The 18,673-nt window shown below is 52.5% G+C and overlaps 1 protein-coding gene across 1 annotated transcript; it reads left to right on the top strand.

Annotated features, from left to right (window-relative positions):
- The first annotated feature begins 4,583 nt into the window (after nucleotides 1-4,583).
- Nucleotides 4,584-13,034, top strand: DUSP7 (dual specificity phosphatase 7). Its single transcript, XM_068408851.1, has 3 exons — nucleotides 4,584-5,212; nucleotides 7,712-8,140; nucleotides 10,671-13,034. Exons 1-3 carry the CDS (start codon nucleotides 4,801-4,803, stop codon nucleotides 10,976-10,978), a joined length of 1,149 nt encoding a protein of 382 aa, XP_068264952.1. The 5' UTR covers nucleotides 4,584-4,800; the 3' UTR covers nucleotides 10,979-13,034.
- Nucleotides 13,035-18,673: the final 5,639 nt, after the last annotated feature.

The following is an 18,673-nucleotide window of genomic DNA, read 5'->3' as shown; positions in this document are numbered from 1 at the left end:
GAGTGCAGTATAGAAAATTGATTTTGCTCAACATCCCAGAGCAAACTAGAAGGTACCCTGGGGCCCAGGTCACCGGAGCAAATTCCCAGCTGAAATACTGCTCACAAAATACTGCTTCGAGCTGCTAGTCCGTTATTAAACTGCCACGAAGGAGCAACCTCTCTTGGTAGTGATGGATATTTGACCACAGGCACCTGAGACAGGTAAAGACTCCTGCTAGAAGGAGCTTAATAGCTTCATGGATTGATACCTGGGCCATGAATCATACCTGATAGTTGTTATTAGATGTTGCAAACAGCTGACTGAGCAATCAGGAGGTAAGTCCTCGGAAGGTTTAGCTGCTATAGCCCAGAGTTGCTGGGGGAAAGGCTGCTTTGACAGTTGAGACTGGAAGGAACATCCTTCTGGGGTGCAGTGTTGTTGAGAAAGTGCATGTTAAAAAGAAAAGAAAAAAAGCAAAGACATGCTTTTCAGAGGTTCATTTTTAAGAAGAAAACGTGGTTTAGCTTCTGAGCAGCTTCTGATTGCAAATAATTTTGCTTTACTCTTCAAATCCTTGGGAACCCTAGCCCTCATCTAAGCTGTATTTAGTACCATGAGTCCCCTGGTGGTGTGACACCTTCTTTCCTTTACTCAGACTTTGGCTGCTCCTTCAGCTCAAAGTAGCAGTTGTCACATCCTTGTGAGCAACACCCACTGCAGGGCTAAGTCAGGACCGGGAGTGAGTTTTGGGTAGACATCTGCTAACAGTGCATTTACCTCATGTCCTGCCCTGGCTCATGGTTATGGTCTTTGTTTCTAAAGTACAAGACGAAGACCCAGGTGGAAAAGACCCATCAAAAAACAGCCTGCACGCTCAGCTGTCAGAGAACCTGGGAGAAGAGAGGTGGTGGCGACGGAAATGAGGAACCCAAGATAGTGTCTTCATCGGCATCATGGGAGACCCAGATGGATGAGGACAAAAGCGATCTGAAGCCAAGCCAGCAAGACATGGCTGTGGGCATGGAGAAGTTGCTGGTCACCATGTTGGACATCGAGTAGAAAGGCTGATGGAGAAGAGAAGCTTTCCGCAGCAGGACAACAACCAGAAACACACACACAGCCATGTGTATTAGAAACCCAAGGCCAGCTGTGGTGGTACGGCATGGAGATGATGGCAATCCATGTATAGAGCAGTTATCGCTTTGTGCTGTCCTTGTTGCAAGCACTTGGGACTCTTTGGAGTTGAGCTGAAAGCTGCTCAGTTCTGGACACGTACTGATCTTTCAGCTGTCAGCAAAGCCACGTACATGGTGAGACAAACACCACCAAGACCCTTGAGCCCCATCCAGCCCCGCTGTGCTGCAGGAGGTGCTGGGCACAGCATCCTGGCCCCAGCCGACGTGCTTCTGATCTGCCACGTTTCGGGAAACCTCGCGGGTGCGAGGTGCCTTCTCCTTGGCAGGGGATTTGAGAGGGATGCCCACAGCTCTCTGCAGAGCAGAGATTTCTTCTTTCATGGAAGAAATTCCCCCGGACGGCAGCCCCAGCTGCTGCGGGGAGGGACGCAGGGCCTGGCAAAGGGAGCCTGGCGCTGGAGGAGAGAACTCGGCGTGGCTTTTGGCTGCGGTGCGTGTTGGAGCAGCTGACTCCAGAGGGCAGCACGGCGACGGGCTGGCACCAGCCGCTGCCTGGCCTGGGGCTGCCAGCCCTGCCAGCTCCTGCCAGCCCTGCCCGCCCTGCCCACCCTGCCATCCCTACCTACCCTGTCATCCCTGTCATCCCTGTCATCCCTGTCATCCCTGTCATCCCTGTCATCCCTGTCATCCCTGCCATCCCTGCCATCCCTGCCAGCTCCTGCCAGCTCCTGCCATCCCTGCCATCCCTGCCAGCCCCTGCCAGCCCCTGCCTGCACTGCCATCCCTGCCCGCCCTGCCTACCCTGCCATCCCTGCCATCCCTGCCTGCCCTGCCATCCCTGCCCGCCCTGCCAGCTCCTGCCAGCTCTGCCATCCCTGCCTACCCTGCCATCCCTGCCTGCCCTGCCCACCCTGCCAGCTCCTGCCAGCTCTGCCATCCCTGCCAGCCCTGTCATCCCTGCCCGCCCTGCCAGCCCTGTCAGCCCTGCCCGCTGGCTTGCAGGGGGGATTCACCGGGATGAGCCATACTCCTGAGGGCCTGGAGATGGGAGAAGTGAGGGAACCTCTGTCACTCCCCTCCCAATGTCCCTCAGCTCCCGCCTCTGCAGGTGATGCGCCTGGAGCCTGTCCCGAAACTCATGTGGTTGCTAATGCGACCGCAGAATGGAGGCGAAACATTTCTCTTCTGGTTTCATGGCACCTCCCTCGCACTGCCCGAGAGGAGCCAAGGAGTCCCCGTAAGGTTTCTGGGCACTGTTTTCAGTACACCAAGGGTTTTAGACCCACATGGAAGTTCCTTGCACACCCCTCCACTGGTTCCCTTGTGAACTGAAGGTGCTTTGATAACCACACTGAAAGGTCAGCTGTTTTTACTGTGGCTTGCATAAGGACCTCAACATCCTCTGCCGCAAGAGCAGCGTTAGTAACTTCCTACTGCAACACTGAATCACAATAGCTTCCCACAGCAACCAGCGGTAAAAATAAACTGGGCAAGGGGAAGTGGACGGCTTCTGCTGTTCCGCTTTCTTGGGCGCACTTGAGTCACCAAAAAAGCCATGTAGAACAAGCCGTTTATTTTGCTGACGCCGATGAAATCCATGAACGGTTCAGAGCATGGTCCCACTGAAATCACAGAGTGTTTTGCAACAGGATGCTCAGCGTGCTCAAACTTAAGCATGTGCTCAAGTGCTATGTTAAGTCTGTATTTTTCATTAGGATCCAGACTTATGAATTAGACTAGAAGGAGACAGGGACCCCAGCACAGCCGAGTGCTGCTTTTGTACTAAAGACAGAGGAAAATGGCCTCCTTGGGATATTTTATGTGTCGAGGATATATAAAAGACCACTGGGGAAGCAATGGCTCTGTTATGGTTTCAGTAGTAGATCTTGGCTTTGAGAAAAGCCGAACTTGACTGGATGAGAAGCGTCGTCAAATACAATCCAATTTGTATTTTTTGCCTTGAGACAACGTCATTTAAACAGCACAGTTTTAAACACCATTCCGACTAAGACTCTGTGTGTGTGTGTGCGCGCGCGCACTTGTTTGTTTGCGTGTGGGGGGGTTGTTCCAAAGAACAATATCTTTCCTGTTACACAAGACACAGCCCAGGTCTTGAAATTCAGCCAGCTGGGAAAAAACCTTGTCAAGACCTAGTCAAGTCGCTGAGCCTGGGCATCTGCTGCTGAGACAGACCCTGAATCTCTTCCCTTTGTAAGAGTATTTGCTGAGGAAGTTTACAGTAAGAGGCTAAAGAATACAGAAGTTAGGGCCAAAAAGGAATGGCTCATCTGTCCCAGAGTGGAGCGGAGGAGCCGTTCCCCCTTCCACTGATGCCCACGGGAATTTGAAGAGCACGGGCTTGTAGGGTAACCCAGGTGAAAAGGGAACACAGGAGGGCTCTAGTCAAAGTTCTTGCTCAAAGCTGGGTCAGCCCTGAGGTCAGAGCCAGTTACTCAGGGCTGTGCTGAGTCGAATCTTGAAAACCAAGTATGGAGATTGCACAACCTGTCTGAGCAACCCATCAACGTTTGACTGCCTGCATGGTGAAAATAGACTGCAATAGAAGCAGCTCATACAAAACCACATTTTTAATGTCATCCCGCTCATTAAAAAGAGAAAGATCAAATCTATTTTGTAACAGAAACGGTTTATATGAGGCACGGAAAACTTCTGGTACCGGAGGACTGATTCACATGAAAAGGCACATAAAAGATAGAAGGAAACCAGCAGGATGCCTCCAGTTACGTTCCTATCTTGAAATTTCAGTATTGCAGCACAAAAGGTTTGTATTTATAGTAGATACCAACAGGGAAGATGCTCTAAAAATAAACAGAGGGTGCACAGATAAAATCATCTATTTTGAGGCCCATTCTGTTAACTAAAGGGAATCCGGAGGCTTAATGAGCCTCAGTTTTATTCTGGTTGCTGTGCATTGCTGCCAAAGACCGAGGCAGGGCTGCGTGCGACCCGCTCAAAACCCACGCAGGCCCCCACCGTGTCACTTCACTCCCGTTAACTTTGGGCTGAAACCTGATGGGGCGGGGGGGTGCGGGGGGTGTTACGGGGGCGGCGAGGAGGCGCTGGCTCTGCCCGGCAGCGTGGGCCGGGGTCCGCGGCCCGCCGCGCGCCTTCCCGCGCTCTGCCCCCCTGCCGCCGGCCCCGCCCCCTGCCCATATTGGGCTAGCCCGCTTTACCCCGCCGCGCCTCATTGGCTGTGGGGGCGTGGCGGGAGGCGGGGTCACCGCCTCCCGCCACGCCCCCGCAGCCAATGAGGCGCGGCGGTGGGCGGGGTGTCCACCGCCCGGTGCGTGTGCGCGGCGCCGCGCTGATCCGATCGCACCGGCGCGGCGGCGGGCGGGGCGTGCTGCCCCTCGGCCGGCCCCGCCGCCCGCCCCGCCTCCCGAGGCATGACACGCCGAGCCGCCGGCGAAGCCCCGCTTTAATTGAGGCCGCCGGGATGGGGCGCACCGCGTAGGGCAGAGCGTGGGGCCGCCTCCGCCGCCGCGCTCCGGGCCGCAGGCAAGCGCGCGCTCACGGCCGTGCGGAGCGGAGCCGCCGTCCGGCACAGCGCAAGCCCACCCCGGTCCGGGGAGGGGGAGATAAGCAGTGGAGCGGGGCCGCGTCCGGCAGCCGCGTAGGTGGCCGGCGGGCCGGGCGCTGGCGGCCGCCGCTGCCGAGCCCCATGAAAACGCAGGTCTGGGGGAGCTCCCCGCGGGCGCCCATGGCTGCGGCGATGCCGTGCAAGAGCGCGGAGTGGCTGCAGGAGGAGCTGGAGTCGGGCGGCGGCCGCTCGCTGCTGCTGCTCGACTGCCGCCCCCACGAGCTCTTCGAGAGCTCGCACATCGAGACGGCCATCAACCTGGCCATCCCCGGGCTCATGCTCCGCCGCCTCAAGAAGGGCAACCTGCCCATCCGCTCCATCATCCCCAACCACGAGGACAAGGAGCGCTTCGTCAAGCGCTGCAAGGCCGACACGGTGCTGCTCTACGACGAGGCCACCGCCGACTGGCAGGACGGCGGCGCCGCCACCTCCGTCCTGGGGCTCCTGCTCCAGAAGCTGCGCGACGACGGCTGCAAAGCCTATTACCTGAAAGGTGAGGTGCCCCCCGCCCTTCCTCCGGCCCCGTCCTGCTCCCGCAGCCCTTGTCCGTGCTCCCCCCAGCAGCCCCCGCCCGCATCGGCGGGCGCCCATCCCCTGGCCAGACGGAGGTGGCTGGATTGTTTTGCTTCCTCCCCCACCTCTCTCTGCCCGATTTATTTTTATTTATATATATATTTCCCTCTCCCCTGCATCCCGCTTTAATCCCCCGCACAAAATGGTCGCAGGCTGGAAGCGGCCGGGAGCGCCCCGCTTCTTCTTGCGTCGCCTCCCCGGCAGCGGCGGGAGGGACCCCCCCCTCACAACCCCGCGGCCGGGGCGTCCCCTCCGGCGCTGGCCTGTCCCAAGCCGACCCCGGCTGGGCACCGCTGCCGTCCCCCGGGGCGCCCCTCGCCTCCGCTCCCCGGAGGGGGCCTTTCGGGGGCTCCCCGCCCCGGCGCCAGGCTCCCCTCCAGCCCCTCCGGAAGGGATGGCCAGATTTCGGGGGAGGGGGCAGGAGAGACCATCCTTATTTTTGTTTCTCTCCTCCATCGCTGAAAAGGGAGCGCTTGTCTTTTTCTCCCCCTTTCCCTGGCAATGCCGGCGGGGCTGGGAGGGGGCGGCCCGGCTGCTCCCCCGGGGCAGGGCGATGGAGGAGCGGGGAGCCCTGCTGCGGGGGAGCCGAGCCCCGCACATGCCCTTTCGTGAGGGCTGGGGGTGCTTTGGGTTTTTTAGGTTGTTTTTTTTTTGGCCATTTTGAAAGATCCCAGCAGGCCTCTGCAGAGGGCTGAGCAGAGCCCACAGCTGGGCTGCTGGGACCCTTCCCATCCTCCCAGTCCTCCCAGTCCGGTCGCTGGGTGGCGGGTTTGAGGCAGAAATAACAGGAGAGCGGAGGAGCGGTGGAGGGGGGGGAGAGTGGTGAAGAAAGTTGCCACTTGCAGCCCTTTAAAAAACGCTACTGCTCCTTGATAGACCCTTTTTGGGTAGCTGGGGAAGCCCCTGGTACGGGGTTGGGGTGGCAGGGGGGACAGGCAGGTATTTGGGGACCAGCCTTCAGGGCTGCGCTGCCCCCACAAGTCTTCTTCAAAGGTCATATTGAGGGGGGCAAGCACAGGGGTTGATCCCACTTCCCACCCCCGTCTCTCCGCTCCCAGCCCGTGCCGGTGAGCGAGCCCCCCATCCCAGTCCCCCATCCCATCCCGGTTTGGGGTTTCCCGATGGGCTCCGTTGCTCCGTCGCTTTGTCTTCCCGTTTCTTTCCCCGTCCTCCTCATCCCTAGCAGGAAGGAGCAGCTTTGAAGTTCTTCCTGAGCTCTCCCCCCTCGGCAGGGGAGGGGCTGAGCGCCCCTTTCTCTGCCCTTTTCCGGGAGCCTCGGTGGGAAATGTTTCCAATTAAAATTCCAAAATGGCTCCTCGGCGCTGTCTGGCGGCGCGGGGGGGAGGAGGAGGACGAGGACGAGCCTTTTTCATGAATGGATGTGGCAGGAGCTGTCTGTCCTGCTCAGTGACCCCGCCACAACCGCCAAACCCGCTAACAAAGTTTCCAGGAGGCCTTTCTAATTAAACCATTTGTCAGTGTCAGATACCGATGGCTGAGCTCCGGTTTAATAGTGCCTGGAAAGGAGGTAGATCGGTGGGGTTTTTTGCTTCCCTGCCTCTGCCTTCTTTCCCAAACTGTTGAGCCGAGGAGCAGGAGGAAAGGACTTAGGAGCAGACATGAATGGTCCCATCCCTCCTCAAGCCAACTGCAGTTTGGGTGGAGAGCAAACCTGTGACACTGCTCTGACACAAAATGTGCTTGTAGTACTGAAATAGGTGTGAGGATCGCTCTTTGGCAAAACTTAACGGCCTTTTTTCCTGCTTGAAGGTGAATAGTGCCTGGGCTGGGCATGTGGTTGTTGTTCCTGCTTTATCTTTTCAGATGCAGATAGTTCTATGCTTTTCTGTCTAGGTGGCATAATAGCTCTTGCCTAAACTGCCCCAGACCCATATTTCTGAGATGCTAAACAAAGCCAGATTGTCTCTTGCCATCGATTTTATTTTTGGATGTTTCTTTCTTTTGTGATTGAGATTTGGCCCCTATTTATCATAAGCAATATTGAACTTTGTAAGAAACACTGTTTGGTTTTCTGGGTCCTGTTTGCTCAGTAACAGTCTGCCCAGGGAAGATGAGGGAGCAGGGAGATGCTTTTCTTGGGATGAAGTTCAAGGTATACCAACTTTCTGCTGGCAAAGACTTCCTAAGGAACATGCATGTGTGTTCAGGTAGAAGGATTTCCCATTCTGAAGAATAAAACATCTTTTAATCTCTCCCTCTCTCCTTCCCTCTCTCCTTCCCTCTCTCCTTCCCTCTCTCCTTCCCTCTCTCCTTCCCTCTCTCCTTCCCTCTCTCCTTCCCTCTCTCCTTCCCTCTCTCCTTCCCTCTCTCCTTCCCTCTCTCCTTCCCTCTCTCCTTCCCTCTCTCCTTCCCTCTCTCCTTCCCTCTCTCCTTCCCTCTCTCCTTTCCTCCTTCCCAGGTGGCTTTAACAAGTTTCAGACCGAATATTCAGAGCACTGCGAGACGAACCTTGACAGCTCCTCACCCAGCAACTCTCCCCCGGCATCGGTCCTTGGCCTGGGAGGGCTGCGGATAAGCTCCGACTGCTCAGATGGCGAATCTGACCGGGAACCCAGCAGTGCCACGGAGTCGGACGGGAGCCCCATCCCTAACAATCAGCCTGCCTTTCCGGTCCAGATCCTACCTTACCTGTACCTGGGCTGTGCCAAAGATTCGACCAACTTGGACGTCCTGGGCAAATATGGCATTAAATACATCCTGAATGTGACTCCCAACCTGCCAAACATGTTTGAGCACGACGGAGAGTTCAAGTACAAGCAGATCCCCATCTCAGATCACTGGAGCCAGAACCTCTCGCAGTTCTTTCCCGAGGCCATTGCTTTCATTGGTAGGTAGTTGGCAGAACATCTCTTTTCATACTCACTGCTTGGGAATGTGGCAAGCCGCTTCCCAGGGCTGTTGCTCATCTCTGGCCTCACCTCTCCCAGGTACAGCATCGGCGCTAGCTTAGCAGCTGAGCGTCATGCTGCCGGGGTGACACTTCTGGTGCGTGTCACCCTGGCTGGGTTCAGGGAGGCCTCCCCTTCCAAAATTCAGCCCTCTTAACAGCACCTCATCTGGGTACCTGTAAGTGGTAGGACCAGCCCCATGGGCCCCGGCCCCGCTGTCTCTTGCCCTTGTATGGGGATTTGCACTTGTGTGAAATGGCTGAAGCGAGGCGGTGGGGAGCACCTTTGCCTGCTTTGCTCGGGGGAATGAGTGTTGGTGGGAGTTGCATTGATGTGACTGGTGTCAGCAATGCCTTAGCCCCAAGTGTGGTTAAAATCTGGGGGGGGAATATGTTTTCTTTTCCTGAGGAGATTTGCTAGTCTAGTTGCGATCCCGCTGTAAGTCGCCCTAGCATAACTAACTCCTTGTATGGATACTTCTCCGAAGGTAAGTGTCAACACAATGAGTTAGTGATTATAATTACACTGCCGAGCTCAGCTGTAAAAGCTGCTGTGCAGACAGCCCCTGAGACAGCTTTGGCTGGTTATGGGGAGGGGCGCAGGGGGGCTGATCTCTTCTCCCAGGCTAGTGTTGACTTTGAATATTGCTTCTTATTCTGTGAGAAGTGTCTGTTGGACTGAATAGGGATGCACGCTTCCAGCATGACCTGTGCTGTCTGCTGGTGATGGTCGTTAGCCTAATCCGTTCTGATTTGTGGGGGGTGAATGGCACAGGTAGTCATTACCACCATTGACTATTAAAAGCTCTATGGCTTCATATCCAGTTAAAAACATTCGTGTAGGTAAAGGTGAGGAAGACATTTACCTTCAGACTGAAATCCCTGCAGCCCATTTCGATGCTGCTTTGTTACCCCCTCTTTTTGAACCCCACTGCATGCGCTCCCTTGCTGTGCCGTAAGGCCTGAAGCAGGGCAGAGCCGTGGTAGGTCCTCGGCTGCTTTTCAGCCATCGGAAGCCCTGATTCCCACGTGCTCTCCTTTGCCCCCAGCTTCTCTAGTAACATGTTTGTGGTCAGATGCATCTGCTTCTGCAGCCACACTTCCTGCACAGAGTGTGGTATTAAACACCAGGGGTGAGGTATGGGGTCCCTGGTGCCATGTGATATTTGGGATCTGTCTGCTCCAGTCAGCCGATGTCTCTGTGAACACCGCGCTTGTGCTTTCCAGTTAATGGCAGGAAATGGAGGATTACCTCACTCTAAAACCAAACACCAAGAAATGCGGCACGGGTCAGGTGAAAGGCAAAAATGTCTCAAAAATGTTGAACGGGGAGAGACTGGGAGGAGGGCTGGGTGTGTTGGGGGGCGATTGCCCACTGTACTGGAAATTCTTGCCTGGTTTTGGAAGCTGGGGCAGAAAACCTTTTGTGGCTTGGTCTGGATTTTATTTTGCCTGCATCTTCTTTGCCCTTCTCGTGGTGCCAGAGTATTTCTTACCTCCAGCTTTGGCAGAGGATCCTCTTTCTCCTGCCACCTTCTCCCTCCCCGCCAAGCTCTCGGTCAAATGCCTGACTTCAAACAGGGCTGCCCAGAAGTAAGCAGCGCTGGGTACTTGCGTGCATTCAGCGCTCTCAGTGGCGTGTCCCTCTTTCAGCACTAAGATGTCAATTCATAAAGGGATCACGCTGTTCCGGCTGTGCGAGAGACAATGAGTGTGTGTGTGCTATTCAATCGGTGGCAAGGGAGGGGAAATTTCGTCGCTGTTCTCTCGCCATTTTTTTGGTCCAGCCTGCATTCCTGCTCCCTGCTACCATTCATCCTGAGAGTCTCCTCCAACACAAGCGTTTGTTTGTAGTGGAGTGCGTTTCTGTCGATCCTGAAGGACAATTTCACAATAAGGGAAGTTCCTGCACTTCAGACTTGGCTTAAATTGGCTTCGACTACGTTCAGATAACTTTCTAGTAGAAGAAGGACAAGCAGAGAGGAAGGGAATAGCTTGTATGGTGTTGGGCTGTAGCCTCGCATCCAGTGCACCGCCGTCCCCAGTTAGTTGGTGTTGAGGTGGGTGCGCTGTGCCTGACCACCAGCATCTCCCTGGAGCTGTTGTCTCCAGCTCCACCTGCCTTCCGTGGATAGCCCCATTTCTATGTTTGAATAGAGGGTACTGATGCTCCCTAGGCAAGGGATGTGTTGCCAGGCTTGATTAATACTTCTGAAGCATGTGAGATGCTTAGCCTTGCTGTGCGCAACAGGGATGTGCAGCTTCACCGTGCGGTGGGAATATCTCAGGAGCCCTTTGGGGAGAGATGTGGGCATCAAAGGGACACGAGGTGGTGTCACTAAGAGCAGGGGATCCAGTTCTGGCAGTCATCCTGGTCCTGGGAGCTTGCAGCTGCCACCTGGCCCTGCTCCAAAGCTGTTCGTTTTTGGTGCAGAATAATAGACTCCCCCTTCCCCTTGTCTTGTTTCAGATGAGGCCCGTTCCAAGAAGTGTGGGATCCTTGTTCACTGCCTCGCTGGCATCAGCCGGTCCGTAACAGTCACTGTCGCCTACTTGATGCAAAAACTCAACTTGTCCCTGAATGATGCCTATGACTTTGTGAAAAGGAAAAAATCCAACATTTCCCCAAACTTTAACTTCATGGGCCAACTCCTGGACTTTGAGAGGACTCTGGGACTCAACAGCCCTTGCGACAACCGCTCGCCCAGCGAACAGCTCTACTTCACCACCCCTACCAACCACAACCTGTTTCAGCTGAACACTCTGGAGTCCACATGAAGGGGATGCCACGGTTGGGAACTCGAGCATCGAATCGCTTCTCTTGAGCATTTCAACTCTTACAAAAGTATCTGTCTTGCCAGGCAGCTCTGAAACGACCAGCTTCTCTGGGCAGAGGTGCCTGATCGCTGCTTTAAGAAGGCTAATGCCGTTCATTAGTATCCTGATCAAAGTGGTCTGAAGAGGTAGTCTTTTTACAGGGGGTTATTTAATACAGGCGATGTTACAGCGTTTTGAATGCAGCTGTTACCGGCAATAACCGCTTTCCTTGGTGCATTGGGACTGTCAGAACACGCACACGTGTGAAGAGCTACCGGGCGTTAGCTTGCTGTGGAAAGTGAGGAGATTTATGCACTTGGAAACCTTGAACAAAAGGTGTTGGGCCAAGACTGTTTTAAAACCCAAGTTTACTTTTTTCTTTTGATTTTAAAAAAAGAAAAGGTAGATCTTACTCGAGCTTTGGGTTCAAACTCTTTTTAAATATGTAAGTTCCTGACTGTTTGTACAGACGAGGTTGCAAAACCAGTATTTTATTCTGTTTCTTGTTTGATCATTTATTATTTTTTTTAATCAAATGTTTATATTGACCAAATGCATTTTGCACACTTTGTGAAGCCTTGGTATGTCCTGGCATATTACTGGGTACTCCAGAGAGAGATACATGCTGCTGCTGTTGTTGTTAGCATCTGGTAGGAAGCTTTGTTATGTGTGAAGGCCAGTTGGGCTTTAACGCAACCCCTTCACCACTCCTGCACTCACAATCACAAACTCTGCACTGATTCAGCCAAGGTGACTAAGCCGCAAGCTTTTTTTTTTTTTAATGCCACCCCTGCCAAAAAACACTGTTTGCTATTGCCAGAGGTAAAACTCTTCTAGCCTCCAGAGTTGGTAGAAGCATGTCTGAGCCCAGCTTCATTCTCTGCTGCCTGTTGACTGACTTAACGTCATCCAGCTGGCCCGAAACCATTCCAGCCTCCCGAGTGCAGAAGGGAGGTGTGTTGTTGGCGTTTTCTCGTGCACACTTGATTCTTTCCCACGTGTGTGGGGTGAAGGGGGGAACACGGCGAACGCCTGGAGCAGAGCAAGGATTGCGTACCGGGACAGGACTGAATCGTCACGCGTGGAGCGTGTGAGGGGAGTGAAGAGATGTGGAAATGATAAGAGCCTTGTAACAGAGAATTTTTTTATATATATATGAGTATATATATTAACTGGCAAATTCTGAGATGATTGGAGCTTTCAACAGAGGTTCTGCTTTTTTTTTTTTTTTTTTTCCTCTTTCGAATAACTTTATGCCGTGCCTTCTATTCTGAGAAGACTTGTTTATATTTCTGGCTAGTGTTTGGCAAACACCTTATACCAAGCCGGGAGGGGAGGAAGTGGTAATAATTTCTGGGAGGAGGGCAGAACGGATTTGGAGTTTTCTTTATTGGCTGCAATGTAGTCCCTCCTTTCTCCCCCCTCCCTGTCCACTTTAACTCTCATGTAACTGAAAGAAAAAACAAAAAAAGCCACGGATTTTTTCTAAATATCCAGTTTTTTGTACTTTTTTCAAGAAAAAGAAAAAAATAATGAAAAAAAAATCTCCATCTGGAGGAATGTTTGATGCTGTCACATCCTGAAACTGTTCTTTTTGTTAAAGATGTTACCAGAATGTTGGAATGAGCTTCTGTTTCTTGTTTTCTGGTTGTTTTTTGTTTGTTCGTTCGTTGGGTTTTGTTTGCAACAATGTTGGGGTCGTGGGTCATTGGAAGGGAGAATGGGAGTAAGTACGGTTGCGAGTGAGAAAATTGAGAATATCCTAATTGCATCTTACCTCATGGAGGAATTTATTTTTTCAGGGATTTTTTGACAGTGCATCTGTATTGCATTACAGCTAAGCTGGTTTGTAAAGGCTTCCTGTGCTGTTAGTGGTCTTTCTTCTTTAAAGGAAAAAAAAAAAAAGATGCATCTTCTGATTAGTACAAATGAGAGCTTGTTAGTGAGGAATGGTTCTGCTTTCTGAGTTATGAAGGAAAATTAGTGACCCTATATATACTGATCCAATATTGGGACTTTGTTTATATTGCAAATAAATATTATTTTTTCTTTAAAAATGATGTTTGTGTCAGATGCTTGTCTAGCCTCTGCCCATATAAGGGCACACTGCTCTTATCTGTTTTTTTATGGTCAATTAGTATGCTTCTGTGACCATGAAGAGCATTTGCTGGGCAGTGTTCAAGTGTGGTGTTTGGTTTCATGCACAGCTTAATTTTTAAGACCTGTGGTAAAATGGAGAGGGGGAGGTGGGAGGGTGAGGAGAGGGATAGGAGGTATTGGATAAACTGGAGAACAAAGAACAGCTTGAGAATGGGACTGGCTTTGACCTCAGCCATTCCTCCGTGCCAAAAATAAGTAGATAAACTGAAGACACTTTTGTTTGCTGTTTAAGTGTGGCCTACAAAGGCAGGGCAAGGCCATGTTGTGATAGCAGACTTGATTTTGGTAGGAAAGCAAGAAGTTGTGGCCTTGTGGGCAGCCACCTGATGACTTCTTCTGGGTCTCACGGAGAGCGGGAGCCCCCTCCTGCGCCCTCAGGTTGGGTTCCAAGCCCCCAGACGCAGTGTCACACCTGGGCTGTGCTGTCCCCCTGTGCTCCCCAGCCATGGGTGCAAGCAGATTGTGGGAAACCTGGAGGGGCTCATGAGTATGCTTTAGGGTGAAATGTGGCTCCAAGCATCTGAGTGCAGCCCAGCTAAGGGAGCTGTGGCTCCCCACGCCTCTGCTCGTAGCTGGGCAGGACTGAGCAGGAGTCGGTTTTTCCCCCCCTCAGCCCCAGCATTACTTGTTTTAACCTAAATGGTAAGAAATTAAATGACTATCTATTCAATTGTTCAGTTACTCGAAGTGAGTGTGTGTGTTGTCTTGTTCTTCTAATCCTAGGGCTTGAGCACGAAAGATAAATAGTTTTATTCCAGAAGGAGCTCAGGCTGCGGGTGCAGAGTCCGTTGCAAAGCAGGGGAGGTAGTTGGAGGCTGAAGCAGGAGCCAAGGGAGCATGTGTGTGCATGAGAATTTGTTTGTTTACTCCTTGACTGCATGATGGGAGTCTATATATTGATTTAGAGGCCTGTTTGTGGCTCAACAAATGAAAATCTACCTGGTATGCAGGGAAAAGACGACTTTTAGGTTTTCCCCTGTAATTACATGGTAGAGTAGCTCTTGAGGAAGAAGATATGAAACCATGCTGGAGGCTGGCTCTGTGCTGAAGGAGGGCAGAACAGCTTGTCAGTTGTATGGCTATATTTGCTTCCATCTAATTTCCTCTTACGATTTTCTGCTAAGGTGTGGAATTAGTAGTCAGCATTAGCTCTGTAAGCATATTTGCACGGTAGCTGAGTTGTGGCTGGCTGGAAGAGCACAGCTGCTATTTGTGATGGCCTCAGTGGAAAAGCTGGTGTGCAGGCAGCTGCCAGGCTGCTCCTCGGCAGGCAGCTCCCTCGGAGTACCTGATCCTGGGAGATCCAAGTCTGTTGTGAGTGTCCTGCCACTGCTGCACTCAAAAGCCCTGTTTCCAAAGGAAGGAGATGGCTTGTCTGAAAACCGTCCTGCCACCTGCAAGTGCTCTTTTCTCCAGGATCTAAAGGAGCCTTTTCCAAGCTTCCTGGCCTCCACAGCAGGGAGCAGCCAGCCTGGCTGATCCTCAGCCATCAGTGTTTTACAAATGTCTTGCACTGTGCTTCTTGGCTCAGAGACGTTACCTTGGAGACCTGATGTCCTGTAATTTAGTGAGGAGACAAGAACTGACATCAGGAAAGGGACAATGCTGTAGAAATAGTTTCAGAGAGAAAAAGAGAGCGTGGGGTCTGTCAACACTCCCTTGCAGAGGCGGGCACGAGCACTAGCTGAGCGTAGGAGCATGGGCTGAGTGAGAAAGCTGGTTATGTTCAGATCGGTGGAATTTGGCAAGGAGATACGGCTTCCCACACGCAGCAGGGAGAAGCTCCTTGGTTAACCCATTGATTCCAGACAAACCGCTTGTAAGATGCTCTGTGGTGCTCTGCTCTACAAAACCAGGTTATCTCCCCCTTGGGCACAGAGGTCTGCTGTCCCTGGGTTTTGCTTGTGATCCCACAAGCCCTCAAGCAATACAAGTGGGAATTTATCTTTTTTTTTTTTCTTTCCCCCTGAATGACTTTGTCTTACCTCTCTTGATTAGAACAGTTAGAGGGACCACAGGTCCCAGATGCTTTCAAAAAGTTTCTCCCTCTGTTTCAAGTTGTGGCAAAAGCACAAAGCTGTCAACACAGGTACAGCTAAACTTCTGCATTTCCCCACCAGGAAGCCCAGGCAGCTGATTTTGAACACTTCCAGCAGCTCTCTGCACAGCACATCCCATCCTGCCTCCCTCTGTGCTGCCTGGCAGAGCATGGCTGCTCACCCCAGCTGAAGAGGGAAGGGCAAGGAGAGCAGGTATGATGTCCTGAGCACAAGGGTGACTCTTTGGCATCTTGTGAAACAGGAGAGCAAAGAGGAGGTTCCCAGGGCAGTGCACTGAGGATTACTTGTGGTCACAGACAACAAATGCAAAGGCAGGGGCGATGTGCCCCAAACAACTGCAGGAGAGAGGGGTGTGAAGGGTGCTGGAGGCAGCATCAGAAGCCCAAGCAGCAGGACATGAGCTAAGGGAAGGGGCTTTGGCTTACTTGTAACTTTCTTTCTGATGCTTGTGTCTACCCTTAGCCCTCTCCTAGGCCCTAACTTTTTGGTGTGGCATCACTCTCTGAGCATGATGCAAGTCAACCTCTGCAGCTCTGAACTTGTCTGCTGTTGCGTCACCCAGAGACGCATGTGGGAAAGCAGACTCTTCCTGCCACCATCTGAATTTGGGTGCTCACATCTCCAAGGTGACTAGCACAGGCTGTGCTAGTCATGCTCTTGGCTGCTCTGAAAGTGTGTGAAAGTGGGCTTGCTTCTGGATTTTGTGCCATTTGCTCCTGTGCTTCCTCAAATCTTTCTCTTAATCGTGCTTGAGGTCAGAGTGCTGGGCTGGCTAAATGTAATTTGGGATGAGAGGTGTCCTGGTTTTGCAGGGATAAAATTTATAGAATCACTTTTCTGTTACATTTTGTTTCAGTCTGTGGCCAGCTGTGGGATGGTGATCAAGGCCGTTAGCAGTGAAAGCCAGGGCAGCTGCCCCAGGCTGGCCCACAGGTGTGTTCTGTAACATTAACGTCAGGGTCACTATAAGTGGGAAAGCTGCTGGGGATGGGGGGAGCTTTTTGCTCTGTTCTCCTTCTCCTCAAGAGTTACTGTCCCTGGAGGAACTTGCCACCACTCTATGGGCTAAGTATAACTTTGTGTCTTTTGTATTGGTATCGGTACTGGTTTTCTTATTTTATTAAATGCATTTAAATTTCAACCCACGAGTCTCCCTCCTTTTCCCAATCCCCTTTCTCAGCTGGGGAGGGGAGATGGGTGATAGAACGACTGGTTATTGTTTAGCCCCGGGTGCGGGCTGAACGGAGACACCGCCTTAAATTGGCGGGAATCCGTGAGGCGGGGAGCGATACGGTGTGGGACCTGAGGGCGGCGCTCTCCCGCGGTGGGCAGTGGCAGCCATTTTGTGTCCCTCTCTCCACAGCGTGCCCCACCCTATCATGGTGGCTGCTGCCCTGAGTGGGGCATACACCAGCCCCCCTTCCTGGGCCAGCAGGGCTTGTAGTGAGGGGAAAAATTACCTCAGTGAGCACCATCTCCATTTCCTTGCCTGGCTTTGTCTCTGCTCTCAGATTTTTTTCCTCTCCAAATCACCTGAGGAGCTGCTGTAATACCTCGGGTGGCATCTGAGGGGACCCCGACTGGTGGCCTGGGAAGGCCTGAAAGACTCATGGCCATCACGGTGGTACAGAAACACAGTTGGGTTCTGTGAAGGAGTCGTGGGAGGATGAACAGCCCAGGGAAGAAGGCTCTGTGTGGCCGGCAGCAGCTGAACCCCTCAGCGGCAGTCCTTGGCAGCCATGACGGCGCTGCCACCAGCGGTCAGAGACGATGAGCTGCTTGCAATGGAATTGTAAGTTTGTGGTGCCTGTGGGCTCCTCCCTGACACCACCATGCTGCCCTGCTCAGCCATGTCACGATCGTGTTTTTATGTTGGGAGCTGGGTCAGGGCGGAAGCTGTGGTTCAGCTTTGATGGCTCAGTCAAGGGTTGGGGATTAATTATGGGTTGGGAATTAATCATGTGGCAGGCGCAGACACCCAGGCTGGCTGTGCAGCCCCACAATGCTGGTGCCCAGCCTCTGTGGGCCCCTCAGTACTGGGGCCATATGGACCCCCCTCCCCAGCCTGATGCAAGGCAAGACCACCAGTGCTCTCTGGCCTTTCTTTTTCCATTCTGGTTGGTTGTGCTCATAGCTGAACTTGTGCTTGTTCTACATTATCCTTATTTGCTTTCCCTGGTTTCTCTACTGCTTTCTGTTTCTTTGTATCATTGGGATTTGAGGTGCTTTCACCTGGTAGCTTCTCCTGTGAAGCTGTGGTCCTTCTGCAGGAGAATGGAGCCCTGGCTTTCTCTCAGAGACATTGGGGTGTGTTGGAAATAGATACTGGCTGTGTTATGGGGAGGTTTGGGGGGGATGTGTTACTTCTGTGCTGCTCAGTGGTGTATGTGATCCAAGAGCATGTAGGGCCTTAAGAAGTGACTGGTGAGGGAACCAAGTATAAATGGAGGAAGGGGAATCCAGACAGATTTATTTATTTTCCTACTTTCTTTCCCTGGAGAAACATCTGGCTTATGTAAAGCCATTTGCTGGGTTTCTCGCTGCTTTGTTTTGAAAGTCTTTGCATTCAGGCACTCTTCTCATCTCCCTGCTCTTCTCATCTCCCATCACTGCCTCAAGGGCAGATTCTTCATGATTTGGGGTTTTGCTTTTATGAAGTTTACTCTTCGTTTCTGGTCTGTGTTGGCTTGTTCTTTTCTTTTCTTCCCTTTCCTTTTCTTGTAAGGACTGCTCTAGTCTGGCTTGTGGTTTTGTCTTGTTTTCTTCTGAGAGGTGAATTGTTGTGATAAACCCTGCACAAAGTGGGAGGGAGCAGACTGATGCGTTGGTGAGGCCCTGGTCACTGATACGGCATTAGTGAAAGCCCTGTGCCAGTGAGAAGCTGAGGTCTGAGGTTTGATTGTGGATAGGACACCCTAGAAGCACAGCATTTTTCTGTACAGGAGATTTTGAATTGAAATGTGTATGAAGGGGTGCAGTTAGAGGGGTTGTGACTTTGGGTTTAGGGTAAGCACTCTCCTTCCTTTCCCCAATGTGGCTCTGAATGGGACCCGTCATTTTACCATGCAGTCCTGGCAGTGAAGTGCTCAGTACCTGGTGAAAGATTTACAGCTCTGCTCCAGTGGTGCAGTTTGTTTGGTTCTTACTCTAAATATGCCGCTTCCTCTCCCTGGATGGCTGATTCCCCGCTGCTTGGAGCAGGCAGCGGTCCAGGCATGGTCGCACCCCCAAGAGCCAAGCAGGATCCTCTTCAAGCTGTGCAAAGCGGGATGCTGGATGTGGGTTTGAGGGGATTCAGGGTGCTGAGCCTGCAGAACGCTGCCCTCTCCTCTGACAGAACAAGGATCAGCTCTGCCGTCAGCTCTGTCTCCATGTCCTTTCTGCCATTCATCACCTTCCCTCTGCTCCCATTCAGGCTGTTGCCTTCGAATGCTCC

The sequence above is a fragment of the Nyctibius grandis genome, chromosome 10 (assembly GCF_013368605.1).
Source record: "Nyctibius grandis isolate bNycGra1 chromosome 10, bNycGra1.pri, whole genome shotgun sequence".
In the NCBI taxonomy this organism is placed as follows: Eukaryota; Metazoa; Chordata; class Aves; order Nyctibiiformes; family Nyctibiidae; genus Nyctibius; species Nyctibius grandis.
Note: the sequence above shows the minus strand (reverse complement) of the source record. Positions and strands in the feature narration are given on the sequence as shown.

Bases quoted from the DNA above. Each gene is read 5' to 3' on its own strand.
- DUSP7 (XM_068408851.1), top strand. From the start codon at position 4,801: ATGAAAACGCAGGTCTGGGGGAGCTCCCCGCGGGCGCCCATGGCTGCG. The intron at 5,213-7,711 runs GTGAGGTGCCCC...CCTCCTTCCCAG, and splicing joins CAAAGCCTATTACCTGAAAG to GTGGCTTTAACAAGTTTCAG. The intron at 8,141-10,670 runs GTAGGTAGTTGG...GTCTTGTTTCAG, and splicing joins CGAGGCCATTGCTTTCATTG to ATGAGGCCCGTTCCAAGAAG.